Consider the following 15,859-nt stretch of genomic DNA (forward strand, 5'->3'; position numbering starts at 1 on the left):
CCCGCTAGGAAACCGTTGCCCTGAGTGAGGAAGCCCAAGCTACACTCGGACCGTGGACAGGATTCCTATCAGTGTCTTTCTTCTAACTTTGGCAAACTTGAGACTATTATATGTTATCCTGTCCCAATTACTGACCCAGACAATTTAATCAAGCCACCGTAAGTCATTCCCCAATACCACTGATAGGCAACTTGTGTGCATCAATTTCTCAGAAGCTGGCAGGAGGACGCGTGAACTTGGAAGAACATTGCCCTATACCATTTATATTCCTTTATCAGTCACTCGTCTCATCTTTAACTTTATCGAGGTTGAATAATTTATATTTTACCCTATCCTGATCCTGAGAATTTTGCTTAAGTCACCCTTGCTGTCTTCTATACCACCTGAATGTTCCTGCAGTGAAGTCTCGTCTGTCTCCCCCTTCCTATTACAGTCTCACAATCAAGCATTATTGTATTTTGCTCCCACACACTATTATTAACCCTAGAATTGCAGTGATTAGCTAATAGAGACACTAGAGGAGGGAGGAAGAGGGAAAGGGAAGAGATGAAGAGAGGGGAAAGTATGACAAGATAAGCGTGTTAAGTTAATCCGTGTAAACTAGTCCGAAGCGTCATCTGTGGAAGCGACACACACACACACACACACACACACACACACACGCCAATAAGTAATAAGAGTGAAAGTATGTTTGTGGCGCAGCGTGGGATGGGTGGAGGGTGGGATGGGAAGAAGATACCTAATGCGTGTATTGGGTAGAGTTATGACAGATTAGGTCACGAGATTATGCGTGGTAACCATCAACTTCCGTGCCTCAAGTATTATCATTACTGGGAGTGATGATGGTGGTAGTAGTAGCCCCAGCAGTAGTAATAGATATGAAACCACTAGTATGAGAAGTAGAAAGAGTAATGGTTATACAAGCACTTAGTTTTCTAGTAGTAGAGGTAGAAGAGGGTCGAGGATAGAGAGCAGCGTCATTTAGATCCTCTCTTTCCACTTCCCAATTTTCTATAGGCAGTAGAGCGAGTATCAGAGTCCCACCATTGCCTCTATGTGATAAGAGGAACCGTGTGGAGACGCCTGTATTCTGGAACACTTTGCTCTTTCTCTATCACTGGATCGTGTTTTTAAGGGTGTTTTTGTGGTTCTGATGATGGATTGGCAAGATTTCTAGTTAATTATAAGGAAAAACTGTCTTAAAAACCGTGTCTCTGTGGCCTTGAAAAATTGTCATAGGGAAAGTACAAGACGTTTCTGAATTTGGCCGTTAATAGTATACGTAGCGTGATTGACTTAAGAGAGAGAGAGGGGGGAGATACAACGGTAAACATAATTGGGCTTGTTTAAAACTGACAGGGTGACGAGCAGACTAGCTTTGTGACTGTTACGAGCACCCTACAAGTTGTTATTGAGTTTATGAACCAAAGAACGCAGATTACATGAACGAAATGAGGAAAGGTTGTGCGTTCAGTAACTCGAAAACATAACTACACGCTTATTTGGGGTTTTATTCTCTCTCTCTCTCTCTCTCTCTCTCTCTCTCTCTCTCTCTCTCTCTCTCTCTCTCTTCATGATAACATCTCGCTGAGGAAAGTAAGCCAAAATAGAAAGAGAGATAGAAGAAAGTAGAGACTGTTGGAAAATGATCTTAGAAATTTTTTTGTTCTCCATTGTCACGATTGGAGATTGTTATTATTATTATTACTATTATTATTTTCTTTTTTGTAGCATTGTTCTTACTTGTTTGAGTGCAAGTTTCGCGGTTTATCTCTCTCTCTCTCTCTCTCTCTCTCTCTCTCTCTCTCTCTCTCTCTCTCTCTCTCTCTCTCTCTCGAAATACTACTCAGCCGTCTTTTACTTTATTCAATTTATTTTCTTTAGGTAAATGCTTTCGTGCGTTTGTCCGTCAGTGTGTGTGTGTGTGTGTGTGTGTGTGTGTGTGTGTGTGTGTGTGTGTGTGTTGTGTGTGTGTGTGTGTGTCTTAACGCATGACCGTGATTGGAAACCTGTTTGAGTGACCTAGACCAGCACCACCACTACTATACCCTCCCCCTTTTCCTCCTCCTCCTCCTCCTCCTCTTCCTCCTGCTGCTGCTCCTCCTCCGAGTCATGGTTTGTTGGATCTAGTCATGGTCGCTGGCGGCGTTCCTTCTGCAGTTGGTGGGTTTTTATTCACTTTCACAGGCTCATCTTCATTTTACGATCCTTCCTCCTTCTCCACCACCGCCGCCGCTGCCGCTACCACCACCACCACCACCACCACCACCACCATCGCCACTTCAACTTTCCCTCGCAAGAATGTTATCGATGGAGCTTCCCTTGGTTGCTTTACGCTCGTGTCCCCTTGTCTGTACTTACGCATCTGTTGTTTACTTTGTCATCTTTATTTTTCCTTCTCGTCTGTTTAGTTCTTATGTTTAAGTTAGTAAAGTTCATTGCTTGGTTATATTAAAAGAATAATAGTAGGTTGTCAATAAACGGTGAATTAATTTGAGGGTTTTTTATATTTTATCCATTTTTTTTCTCATTGATCGTGGGAGAATGATACTAAAGAAAGAAATATATTGGTAAACTACTACTACTACTACTATTACTACTCTCTCTCTCTCTCTCTCTCTCTCTCTCTCTCTCAGACCAAGAATTACGTATGGCTAAGATAAAAAGAAGAAACGGTTTTGTTGTCACTCGAAAAAAAAAAGAAAAAGAAAAACAGGATTGGGCAGGGAAGGGTTTAAAATGCCGAAGATTTAAGAGAAGGTTGGGCAGATTTATGGACAGGGATGAAAGATGATGGAAAAAAGATAGGATACGGTGAATAGAAGGTACTTTGTATGGGACCTATTATATAATCCTTTTTGGCGGGGTCTCTTATCTGCTTATCTTCTTATCTATCTCTATCTCTCTCTCTCTCTCTCTCTCTCTCTCTCTCTCTCTCTCTCTCTCTCTCTCTCTCTCTCTTTTATCTTTTCTATCTTTCTTTCCCTCCTACTTTTGTGTTCCTTTTTTTTCTTATAGGTCATTCACTAAAGCTCTCTCTCTCTCTCTCTCTCTCTCTCTCTCTCTCTCTCTCTCTCTCTCTCTCTCTCTCTCTCTCTCATTTTTCTGTTCATTTTTTCTTGTTAATCATTCACTAAAGCTCTCTCGTCCCCTCCACCCTCTCTCTCTCTCTCTCTCTCTCTCTCTCTCTCTCTCTCTCTCTCTCTCTCTCTCTCTCTCTCTCTCTCTCTGCGTACCTTCCAGTCGCTAAGTCCTGACGAGGCGCGGCAAACTTTCTTCTCGCCCACACACGTGCCCGGGGCGGCTTTCACAAATTTCCTTTATTCATTCCTCTCATCACTATTCACTGCGCCCCCACGATCACCCCCCTCTCTCTCTCTCTCTCTGGTCTTGTCTTTTTTATCTTTTTTTTTTGTCTTCATGGTTTGATTTTTTTTTATTTTATTGTACAGCAGAGAACATATCAGTAATTCTCTCTCTCTCTCTCTCTCTCTCTCTCTCTCTCTCTCTCTCTCTCTCTCTCTCTCTCTCTCTCTCTCTCTCTCTCTCTCTCTCTATGGTATTATAATAGAATCACATTTTTATTCTTTACTCATCATTTTTTACGTCTCTGTGTGTGTGTGTGTGTGTGTGTGTGTGTGTGTGTGTGTGTGTGTGTGTGTGTGTGTGTGTGTGTGTGTGTGTGTGTGTGTGTGTGTGTGTGTATGTGTGTGCATGACCTTGCTCTTGAAAGGGAAAAAAAGAACTGGCTCACTTCACCACCACCACCACCACCACCACCACCACCATTTGTCAGCACATTGTAATATTTGAGCATTACGTGGCAACACCAACAAGAACAGTGTGACATTGAGGTGAGTTTCAGAAGAAGAGGAGGAGGAAGGAGGAGGAAGGAGGAGGAGGAAAGAGGTGGGATGGCGGATGGGGGAAAGAAGGCGTAAGTAAAGATTTATGAGTGCAGTACAAGACATGTTTTGTAATTCTTGTGACTGAGGTGTAAGCGTGTCAGGAGAGACAAGATGTGTGTGGGGAGGAAAATATGAGGTGTATCTACCCAGCAAAGAGAGAGAGAGGGAGATGGGGGGAAGGGGAAGGAAGATCTGAAGGAAGGTTTATGTATGCAGTGAAAAGAAAGGAAGACATGCATTAGGCAGTTCAGGCGTGTCAGGATGAGAAACGAGGCATATGTAGGGGAGTAGGAGGAAGAGAAGAATGCTGTTGCTGATGGGTTCACTCGGCAAGGAAAGGAGATGAGAGCCTGAGTGGTTTCTGGACGCAGTGAAAGACGTGTTTGTAAAGCATGTGACAAGTGGTTCGTGGAAGTGTGGGAGTGTAAAATAGGTACTAAAAATCACACTCTCAAGCTCTTTTAACACCCTCATTTTCTAGTAATAATGTAGCGAGAATTCTAAATCACTAACGACAAACGAAAAAGAACAATGAAAACCAAAAAAAAAAAAAAAATTAAGATGAATAAGAACCAATCATCTCTAGCTTTCAAAAACACTACCCATTATAGAGCAAAATGTATTAATTATTCAATATATCTCACTCAAACAAGTTAAATAGGATTCGTTTCATATATTCCAATCACTTGAATCACTTGAAACTCTGAACCCAACAGCTGGGAGTCGAAGGGGCGCCTCACTGTTGAGCGTGGCGTGGCGTGGCGTAGATAGCCCGGACCGGTGGTGTTTATATTCCTTCCTATCAACCCTTATTTCTGCTATAGGAGCCGTAGTCAGTGTGTTAATGCGTCTGTGTGTGTGTACGGGTTCCTCATCGTGTCCACCAGTGCAAGGTAATGAATTAATCCAGCTGTGAGTTGAATAGAAGCTCACAGTGTTGGTTATGGTGTCATTAAATTGCCATAAGTGCTAGATTAGTAACACGTATGTTCGTGACTGAATACTAGATTGCTGTATGTCTAGCAGAGAGAGAGAGAGAGAGAGAGAGAGAGAGAGAGAGAGAGAGAGAGAGAGAGAGAGAGAGATGGGGGATTGGGAAGATAATGACGGAGGGAGGGAAAGAGGGAGAGAAAGAGGGAGGGAGGAAGGGAGGGAAGGAGGAGGAGAGAGAGAGAGAGAGAGAGAGAGAGAGAGAGAGAGAGAGAGAGAGAGACCAAACCATCCCCCCCAAAAAAAAACCGCAACAAGACAATGAAATGAGAGAAGCAGTTTGCGAGTTGGCCAGTTATCTTACGGCCTTGCTACAGTAGATTTATAGAGACTGGGCGGGTCGAGGAAGTTCCTGAGCTAGGTGAGGTGAGGGTTAGGCAAGACTAGGCAGGTCTATAACTGGGCGAAAGTTAGGGAGCTAGTGTAGAAAATAGCCTGGAGCGGCGGATCTTGAGGTAATGTAATAATTCTTGTTAGGATGGACACAGAGGAATGGGGGGATTGAAATGGGTGGTGGTAGATAGATAGACCGTTGCAGGATTGTGATGAATGGGTGAATGGGTGAATGAGTGAATGAGTGAATGGGAAGGGGAAAAAAAGTGAAACAGGGTAATTTCTTCTGACAATACGATAATTAAAAACTCGTTTCTTCATCTATAGACTGTTTGTGTTAATTGACGATATACGGTTCCACCCCCCCCCCTCTCTCTCTCTCTCTCTCTCTCTCTCTCTCTCTCTCTCTCTCTCCTTGAATTCTAACTAAACACATACACAAAAAGGAAAAGAAAAAACAGCCACAAAAATTAGTATACCGCCATGGAGGAGGAGGAGGAGGAGGAGGAGGAGGAGAAAGGGAGGGAGGAGGAGGAGAAGGAGGAAGGAGAAGATCCGCTTGCGTGCTTTTAGAGTGAGTGAGGAGAGAAGAGAGGTGTCATTTCATCTCAAGGTCGCTCTCTCTCTCTCTCTCTCTCTCTCTCTCTCTCTCTCTCTCTCTCTCTCTCTCTCTCATTCGCTTTCCCTTCCTTGCCCTAAATCTACCTTGTCCCGCCTTTTTCCTCTCATATTTCTCTCCCTCCTCTGCCTTTCCCTCCCTCACTCTCTTTCTCTCCCTCCATCTCTCACCCTCTCCCTCCCTTCCTCTCCCTCTCCCTCTCCCTCCCTTCCTCTCCCTCCCTTCCTCTCCCTCTCTGTTTCTGGCCCGCCCTTGTCACTGCCCCCGTCTGTCACCTGTCACACACACACACACACACACACACACTCTCTCTCTCTCTCTCTCTCTCATGTACCGTCTTCTCGAATGTGTGTCTTTACTAGAGAGAGAGAGAGAGAGAGAGAGAGAGAGAGAGAGAGAGAGGGGGGGAGGGGGGCAGGTGGAGGATGAGTTGAGACACTGGTAAGGAAAAGATAATGACTGATAAGAAAAGACAGCGTTTCGTGAACTAGTATAAGAAAAAGAAAGAAAACAAGACAAATGTAAAGATTGTGTACGAAAAAAATATTAACGAGAGAGAGAGAGAGAGAGAGAGAGAGAGAGAGAGAGAGAGAGAGAGAGAGAGAGGAATGTCAGGGATGTGGGTCAGTGGTCGTGGTGCATCTGCCTCAAGTTATCCCTGCACTACTACTACTACTACTACTACTACTACTACTACTACTACTACTACTACTACTACTACTACTACTACTACTGCCACTACTGCCAATACCACCACCACTACTGCCACTACTACCACCACTACTGCCACTACCACCACCACCACCACCCACTACCACCACCACTACCCACTACCACCACTAATACCACGACCACGACCACGACCACGACCCACTACCACTACTACTACTACTACTACTACTACTACTACTACTAATAATAATAATAATAATAATAATAATAATAATAATTAATACCACTACATATTATTACTACTACTACTACTACTACTACTACTACTACTACTACTACTACTACTACATCACCACCAACACAAAACCAATGACTCTCCCTTTGCAAAATAATTACAGACAATTATTTGAATTGATCGGACGTGTAGAGAGAGAGAGAGAGAGAGAGAGAGAGAGAGAGAGAGAGAGAGAGAGAGAGAGAGAGAGAGAGCATATCCATCATTCATAATAAGTAACTCAATTTTTGATTCAGTAATAAAGATGAAAATTCTAAGCGACGTGTGTGTGTGTGTGTGTGTGTGTGTGTGTGTGTGTGTGTGTGTGTGTGTGTCTGTGTCTGTGTCTGTGTCGATTTAGGACGAGATCCGGGTAACACCTGTTTTCTCCTCCTCCTCCTCCTCCTCCCCCCATTCGTTTTGTCTCCCCCTTTTCCTCCTCCTCCTCCTCCTCCTTCTCCTACTCCTCCTCCTCCTCCTCCTCCTCCTCCTCCTCCTCCTCCCATAGAAAGTACAAAATAGGCCTATGAATTTCAAGGTTAATGAAGCCTAATATATTTTTTTTCCTTAAGCCTTGGGAAAAGGAAGCCTATCAGTCTCTCTCTCTCTCTCTCTCTCTCTCTCTCTCTCTCTCTCTCTCTCTCTCTCTCTCTCTCTCTCTCATCTGTTATCTTTATTCCTTTTCTTTTCCTCCTCCTCCTCTTCTTACTCCTCCTCCTCTTCCTCCTCCACCTCTTCCTCCTCCTCCACCTCCTCCCTCTCCTCCTCCTCCTGCTCCACCTCCTCCTCCTCCTCCTCCTCCTCCTCCTCCTCCTCCTCCTCCTCCTCCTCCTCCTCCTCCTCCTCCTCCTCCTCCTCCTCCCTTTCCTCCTCCTCCGGCTCTTCTATCCTTCATTCAGCCTTTCCTCTCTCTACAATCTCTCCTTCCTCTTTTTTTTCTCTTCCTTCTGTCTCTCCATTTTTTTTCCTCCCCTCTCCTCCTCTCCTTCTTTCTTTAACTCCTTCCTTATTCCCTTTCCCTTTCTGTCTCCCAATCTTTCTCCTTTCTCTCGTCCTTCCTTATTTTCTCATTTTCTATCATTCCCTTCCTCCTCCTCCTCCTCCTCCTCCTCCTCATTTCCTCACTCGCTATTCTTCCTCTTCCTCTCATTCCTCTCTCTTTTATTCTTCCTTTTTCTGCTTCCCTTCTTTCCTTTTGCTATCTCGTGTGTGTGTGTGTGTGTGTGTGTGTGTGTGTGTTATTTATGCTCTTCATTTTTTCTCTCTCTCCTCTCTGTATTCTTTTCATCGTCTGCCTCTCATTGTTACTCTCTCACTTCCTCTCACTGCGTCACTTTCACTTAAGAGGGAGAGAGGGAGAGTGGAATTCACGCGCGCGCTCGCACACACACACACACACACACACACACACACACACACACACACACACACACACACACACACACACACACACACACACACACACACACGGAAATGTATGCGTGTCTGAGAGAGAGAGAGAGAGAGAGAGAGAGAGAGAGAGAGAGAGAGAGAGAGAGAGAGAGAGAGAGAAAGTTGATCTAGAAAGGAAAAGTATGAGGTAGAAGGAAGACAAGGAATGCAGTTTTCCTCCTCCTCCTCCTCCTCCTCCTCCTCCTCCTCCTCCTCTCGCTGTCGCTTCTCCGTTATTTTATCTTTCTTCGTATTCTTAGAGTTAGAGAGAAAGAAGCTTGGGGTTAAGAGGAACAAGCCCTGCATCATCCAAAGTAGAGTCTCCAGCAAGGGTTTGAGCGAAGAGTTAAGTAAATCATTATAAAAAAAATAGGAAGAGTAGGAAGAATACGGGAAAGAGAAAGGAGGAGGAGGAGGAGGAGGAGGAAGAATAAGGAAAAGATACGGAGGAGGATTAATAATGATAAGAAGAGAAGGAGAAGAGGGAGGAGGAAAGGAGCAGGAGGAATAAGAAAAACATTGAAGGATGAGGAGGACAGCAATGATAACATGAAATAAAAAAATAAAAAAATAAAAAGTCCTCTCAGTAATTTAAGTTTTTTTCAGGTGATTCCCGAAAAAAAAAAAAAATAGATTATTGTCTTTTACATTTTTAAATCGTAACAACACATTTAATTTTCTACTGAGTGTATTTAACTCTCTATCACATCGGAAAGTAAAAACGTAGTGTACACATTTAATTTTCTACTGAGTGTATTTAACTCTCTATCACATCGGAAAGTAAAAATGTAGTGTAGAAAAGATTAAGAAAATTATTTTGAAGGAAAGAGAGAACAGGAGAAAGGCATAAGGTAGAACATTAATCTAATTCTCTATTTCTTTAGTTGGAAAAGCTTCATTGTCTGTTTGTCAAGCATAAACCTATAGATTGCACTAGTCTGTGTTCTAATCCTCCGTTTTCTGTAGTCTGTCCTGGGAAGATAGGAGCGGCAGAGAAGAGGATCTTGGGTGAAGAAAAATGAGAGAGAGAGAGAGAGAGAGAGAGAGAGAGAGAGAGAGAGAGAGAGAGAGAGAGAGTGTGTGTGTGTGTGTGTGTGTGTGTGTGTGCGCGCGCCGTCAATGTATGGCTGGTGTACATAAACTCCGTGCTTCATTGTGACTAACTATTAGGCGTAAGGTTGTTCCAAGTTCCCTGCACGTCACTGAGAACGTTTCGCCTACTCAAACATTACTCCCTCCAGTTTTCTATTTTGTACTTAGTGTATTTCATGTTTATCCATACTTCCTGTACTTTTGCTACAGGAAAACATGTAACTTTATAAACGAGAGAGAGAGAGAGAGAGAGAGAGAGAGAGAGAGAGAGAGAGAGAGAGAGGTCAGGTATGGGTGGGGCTTGATGTCATCTGAAAGGAATCTCTCTCTCTCTCTCTCTCTCTCTCTCTCTCTCTCTCTCTCTCTCTCTCTCTCTCTCTCTCATTTACAAAGTTACATGCTTTTCTCTCTCCCTCTCTCAAAAATATAAAAAAGCTTCAAATGACTGTTATATACTAATATGAAGGTAACAATGGGTACTATTATGCCGCACCCTCACTACTACTACTACGACGACGACGACGACAACGACTACTACTACTACTACTACTACTACTACTATTACTACTACTACTATCACTGCAACTACTACTACGACTACTACTATTACTACGACTATTACTATTACTACGACTATTACTACTACTACTACTACTACTACTACTACTACTACTACTACTACTACTACTACTACTACTACTACTACTACTACTACTACTACTACTACTACTACGACTACTACTACGACTACTACTACGACTACGACTACTACTGCGACTACGACTACTACGACTACGATTACTACTACTACTACTACTACTACTACTACTACTACTACTACTACTACTACTACTACTACTACTACTACTACTACTACTACTACGACAACGGCGACGATGACGAAGTAATATTCTGCCTCACTCCTGTCCTTGCTGTAGAGAGGGTGTTCCCACGGAGTGTGTGTGTGTGTGTGTGTGTGAAGCTAACTTACTAATATTTGCTTATCCATTTGCTCATTCATCCATATCTTGTCGCTTTTCTTATTTTTTTTTTTCTGGTATTCGTAGTTTTCTTTATACTTTCTATTTTTTTATTTCATTCCTTTATTTTTTTTTTCATTGGTTCTTTTTATTGTTCCTTACCGTGTGTGTGTGTGTGTGTGTGTGTGTGTGTGTGTGTGTGTGTGTGTGCCGCAACCAACCAGTTAGTTATACGCAGGCACACTTTCTCCGTTTTCTCTCGCTTCTACGTCGTCTGGGTATGAAATAACTTCAGTATCATATTTCTTTTTATAAGCTCTCTTCTTCTTCTTCTTCTTCTTCTTCTTCTTCTTCTTCTTTTCTTCTCTTTCTTTTTCTTTTTTCTTCTTCTTCTTCTTCTTCTTCTTCTTCTTCTTCTTCTTCTTCTTCTTCTTTTCTTCTTTTTCTTTCTTTTCTTTCTTTCTTTCTTTCATTTTCTTTTTCTTTTTCCTTTTCTTCTTTTCTTTTCCTCCTTTTCATATTTTCATTTTCTTTTTTCTTTAATTTCTTATAATTTTTTTCTTATTCTTTTTCACCATCATGCTTTTTTTTTTTTTTTTTTTTTTTTTTTTTGCTTGTTGGATTCTGAAACACTGTCTCTGGGCATCATTTTTATTCCGAACTGTTTCAAATCTCAGGTGCTCGAGAAAGTGTTTGTTCGAGCATGATTCTGGTACTTTAACTGGAAGTGTACGTGCGCAGAAATTCTTTTCAGTCGATGAAAAATTAGGGGAAATATATCAGTCAATTCAAATGGCTTTCAATCTGTAAGTGAAGGCTAACCGACCGCCATGATACAGTTCTCCATCATTCTCTTGCCATATGTTCAATGTGAAGAGGATCCATTCACTTATTCTGGAGTTGCAGCGTTATTTTTTTTTTTTTTAATCACACGGTGTTATTCCAAGTACAGTACAGTGAAGTGTCCCAAGTGTCAATCAGAGTGCAATTTTCGTGAAGAACAAATTAAAGAGTTGAGCGGTGCACAAAACTTTCCTGGTAGGACACACAAAGAGAGACAGATTTCGAGGAGGAGGAATAACGTGGATTGAAAAGCATGAAAAGCTTGTTACAGTTTATCTTCATCTACCTTATATGAAAATTGTGATTTAAAAAAAGATTTATCAAAATTTCTATAAGCCCTATCCAAATGAAAAACGAGTTACCATAAATTTGCTTGCATAGTATGTCTCAGAGAATCAATCGTTCAAAGGAGAAGTTTGTAATGAAAAACGTGAGAAATTACGTACCGAGTTTACAGTTTTCCTTATCAGATTTTACCAAAACTCTCACGAGGCCCGACTTAGATGGGTACATTTGTTAGTTAGGTTAGTTTTCAAGTCAGGTTGTGACAGGTTAAGTTAACTTGGATAAGAAACATAAAGCTGAGAATGTGTTGGCAAGATCAGCTGTTTAAGATCAAGATTACTTTCCCTTTGACAGCGGGAACCCGAACACAGCATGCTTGGAGCCCCCTCGTGTCACGTGTAGCACTACCACCACGAATCACCATCTCTGGGGGAGGCACGGCAGCAGCAGGATGAAGTTGGCACGTGGGTTCTGTGACCTGAACATCTCTGCCACTGACACAGACCTGAAGAAGACCCTGCTGAAGGCCCTGAGTCTCGGTTACCAGACCTTGGCCATCAACAGGGAGGTCACGGACACACTCGAGCAGCACCAGAAAGGCAAGAAGAGAAAGAAAGGTGAGTCGCTCGTTTTGAATAAATCTTTTTGTTATTTCCAGTGCAAATATTTTTTTGTATTATTATTTTTAGCCCCTTTAATTTTTACCCCATTCAAAGTATGGTTTCACAATGAAAACAAAAAAGCAGGTTAGGTAGTACAAAACATGCCGAAAATCAACCAGAAGGAAATAGTTTCATCACAAAGTACCACAGCAGTTATAGTTCCAGTATTCTTTTGAAGAGTACTTGCCACCACTAGCTGGTTAAGCCACCATTGGCTATACCAACTAATAAATTTTTTTTATTTGATTTAGTTTAACCTAACCCAATGGTTTCCAACCTGTAGGGCGCGCCCCCCTAAGGGGGCACGAAGGGCTGCCAAGGGGGGCACAAGCACTTCATAAAGTAGAAAAATTACTTAGTAGATGATTGTATATCAACATTATTGATTTTGATGGAATACATAATTGGTTAAGTATTGAGAAAACATTTGAGATATGAATTATGAAATGTTATTGTCTAAATACAATTATAAATTATTTCAAATGCTACTAAGTAACTAAGGAATTACACAACTATAAAATATAAAGAGAGAAACGTGCTGTAGATATAAATATTGTAATGATTACCAGAAACAATGCATCATTCGTATGGTTCCCGTTCGGTTCGTGTCTCTGACAGGTCAGTACTCCAGCTTTGGGAGTCCCATGTGGCCACGCCGCCACAGTAGTATGAGGGTGCGGTAGTAAGACGGTAGCTCTGTGACCGTTCTGGATGTAACAAGTGCCTCGTAAATAAGGGGGGCGCAGGGAACTTGTCATTTAGTGAAGGGGGGGTGAGAATTCGAAAAGGTTGGAAACCACTGACCTAACCTAACTGTACCGTAGCTAACCTGAACTAATTCACTAGAACTGCTAATAATTAAGGAAAAATTCTACCTTTTAACTATTTGCTGTTGTATTTACAATAATATTGATGTCTCAACTTGCTTGGGACTCAGTGCCTCACAAGTGGAGACAAAGAGAGTTAAAAGAAAAGAAAAAAACTTACTGATTAGCCCACTTATGATGGCTAATGGCTGCCATTGTGAGCTCACTCAAGCTAAGGATATATTGAAGGCCTTCCATAACTCTTACTTTGAACTTACATGATTAGAAGAGGTCTGGTGGACATAGTGCAGATAATAATGGTGCCACATAGTTGGTGTTTGTCTTGATATTAGACCTGTAGTACTGGTGGTGTTGAATGCTTGAGAGTGTGTGTTCGAGTCTCACTTGTCCACATATTTTTATAGGCCTGTCCAAATAACACACAGCATGTGCCACAATCTCAATGGATGCAAGTTCCCCAACAGTGCACTATTTTAACTAACAACCCATAGCTTTATACATATATATACAAAATATGCACTATCATACTATACATTAGTTATGATAGATATTAAGACTCTTGCCTCTGACTCCTATGTCATGCTGTACTGCAGCTCATCACGTCCCTTTGCAGATGACTTCCCCTCAGTGCCACCGCCTCCCAAAGTGACTTTGACAAAGGAAGATCTGGACAGGCACGGCATCACCAAAGAGCCTGTCATCCTCACCCGCATCACCATCACTTACGCTGACCCAGGCTCTGCCTTCCTTTCAAAGTTCCGCAATAGCATCAAGCAGTATGACATTATTGCCGTCACACCCACCACTGACAGTGCACTCAAGCAGGTAAAGACTCCTACATGCCTCAAGGAAAGGTTGATACTTTTTTTCTTTTCCATTTATCCTCACTCATGTTCTCTTCACCTCACAGATGTTCATACTGAGTCTTTCAATCATATTGTTTCATTGAATTACTTTACAATCACTGCTAATATTTGAGACAGGATTGTATAGCAGAAAACTCCTCTTCAACCACTCATTCCATGAGAAGAGTATCATTGAAAGAGGCAGTGACAAGAATTAATTATTAATGACAGCAGTAGTGATGATACCTCTTTCCCTCTGTAGACTGTGAGCCAAACAGTGGTGGATGTGGACATCATTGCTCTGGGGCCAGAGGAGCGTGGAACAAGGTTTGCTAGAAAGCTGCTGCGACTCGCAGTGGAGAGAAATATATATTTTGAAGTAAGTGAATGACATGACCTGCTTGCTGACTTTTCGTTTTTCTCTCTTCCCTGGTAGATTTAAAGGTTAATCTCCAAGAATGCCTGTGAAGAGGACCAACAGGGAATATATGAGTTGTTAGTAAAGTAAGGCAGTGCAAGGAGAGATGTAGAGTATTAATAAGAGGACATTGCAGGAAGACCTTCTTGTTGATATCTATCATTCTACCCAGAGGATTTTGCTTGTATCACTCGCCACGCATTGGGAGGCGGTGGCATAGTGGATGAGGTGGTGAACGTGGAATCGGGCAGATCTCCACGTGTAGGTACAAATCCTCACCAAGTACAGCCTTTAAACTTTGCCATTTGTCGAATGATTTAAAGTTACCTACATGTCACCATGATACCCAGGTTCTAGTTGGTTACACCAAAGATGCACTTGGATGCTGATATGGGTCCTAATTTGGGTACCACTATAGATATAATTGCCTGCGCCACTAATGGATGAAAGCTTAACAGTGATTCCAATACTCTTCAAGTAACCTACAGGCACTATAAGCCAGGACATTAAAAAAAAAAAAGATAAAAACAAAAGAGCTCTTGTTCAGCACCTTGATCTCTTTCAGCTGAGCTATGGGCCGTGCATCACAGACTCCACCAGACGCCAGCAAACCATCACCTTGTCACACGTCCTGCACCACAGCTTCAGGTCAGCTAACATCATCGTCACCAGCCAGGCGAGGATTCCCAGCCACCTGCGCCGGCCCTATGATGTTATGAATCTAGGAAAGTTTTTTGGCTTGACAGACGCAGGTGCTAAGGCAGCGCTGGTAGCCATGGGACACAATGTAGTGTACTTTGCAGCAATGCGTCGGCAGGGTGTGGCGAGGTGTGCTGCTCAGGTGACCCTACTGAAGAATACTAATGGGCAAGATGACTCAATAGCCAAGTATGAAGGGCTGGATGATGCGAGAAAGTATTTGAAGACTCAGAATGCCTAAAGTGTATTATGAAGAGGGAAGGGGAAGAAAAGCAAGAAGGTAACCCACTTATAAGTAGAAAGGGCTGGATGATGCTATGGAGTACTTGAAGACTTACAATGGCTAAGGTTTGGTCTGGAAGGGCACTAGAATGCTTAATGTTTGTTTTTTTCTTTTAATGTTCATATAATTTTTACATTATTTTTTTCACCACTTATCTTTCTTACTTTCATGTTCCAGAGAGGACAAATTCTAAATACATTAATAATCTTGATATAATTTGCTCATCATTGTTTATTCATCAGGTAGAGCAAAGTACTTCATTTATTTATTTACTTATTTTATTTATTTATTTATTTATTTTTTTTTTTTTGTGTGTGTGTGTGTATGTATGAGAGATTGGAGTTAGTATTTATAAGGCAGTCTTCATATACTCTAAGTAAAGTGACTGTGATATATCAGACTTTTTTTTATTAATAAACAAATAGAACAATGAATGGGATGCCTTATTGAGAGCCAAGACTTAGTACTGTATAAGGTTCATGTACATAATAGTATTTAGTGTGCTTCACCTGCAACTGTGATCTGGCCAGGTAACTGCCTTTTGAATGGTGTTTTCTGATTCATGTACAGGCTTTCTGAGCAGTGTTATAAGAAAGCAGCTCTTGTTTTGTCAGGTATTGTTCATATAACCAGGCTATTTTTAGATAGGATTTGTTATATGTAATTTACTAATATTCTTATAAAGCTTATCGATTTTT

At 41.8% G+C, this 15,859-nt stretch overlaps 1 protein-coding gene across 1 annotated transcript; it reads left to right on the forward strand.

Annotated features, from left to right (window-relative positions):
- The first annotated feature begins 4,661 nt into the window (after window positions 1–4,661).
- On the forward strand, window positions 4,662–15,859 carry LOC123503851 (ribonuclease P protein subunit p30-like). Its single transcript, XM_045253962.1, has 5 exons — window positions 4,662–4,801; window positions 11,782–12,044; window positions 13,530–13,741; window positions 14,024–14,140; window positions 14,745–15,859. The coding sequence occupies exons 2-5, from the start codon at window positions 11,879–11,881 to the stop codon at window positions 15,117–15,119; spliced, it is 870 nt and encodes a 289-aa protein (XP_045109897.1). The 5' UTR covers window positions 4,662–4,801; window positions 11,782–11,878; the 3' UTR covers window positions 15,120–15,859.

This window comes from Portunus trituberculatus, chromosome 14, assembly GCF_017591435.1.
Source record: "Portunus trituberculatus isolate SZX2019 chromosome 14, ASM1759143v1, whole genome shotgun sequence".
NCBI classification, from domain to species: domain Eukaryota; kingdom Metazoa; phylum Arthropoda; class Malacostraca; order Decapoda; family Portunidae; genus Portunus; species Portunus trituberculatus.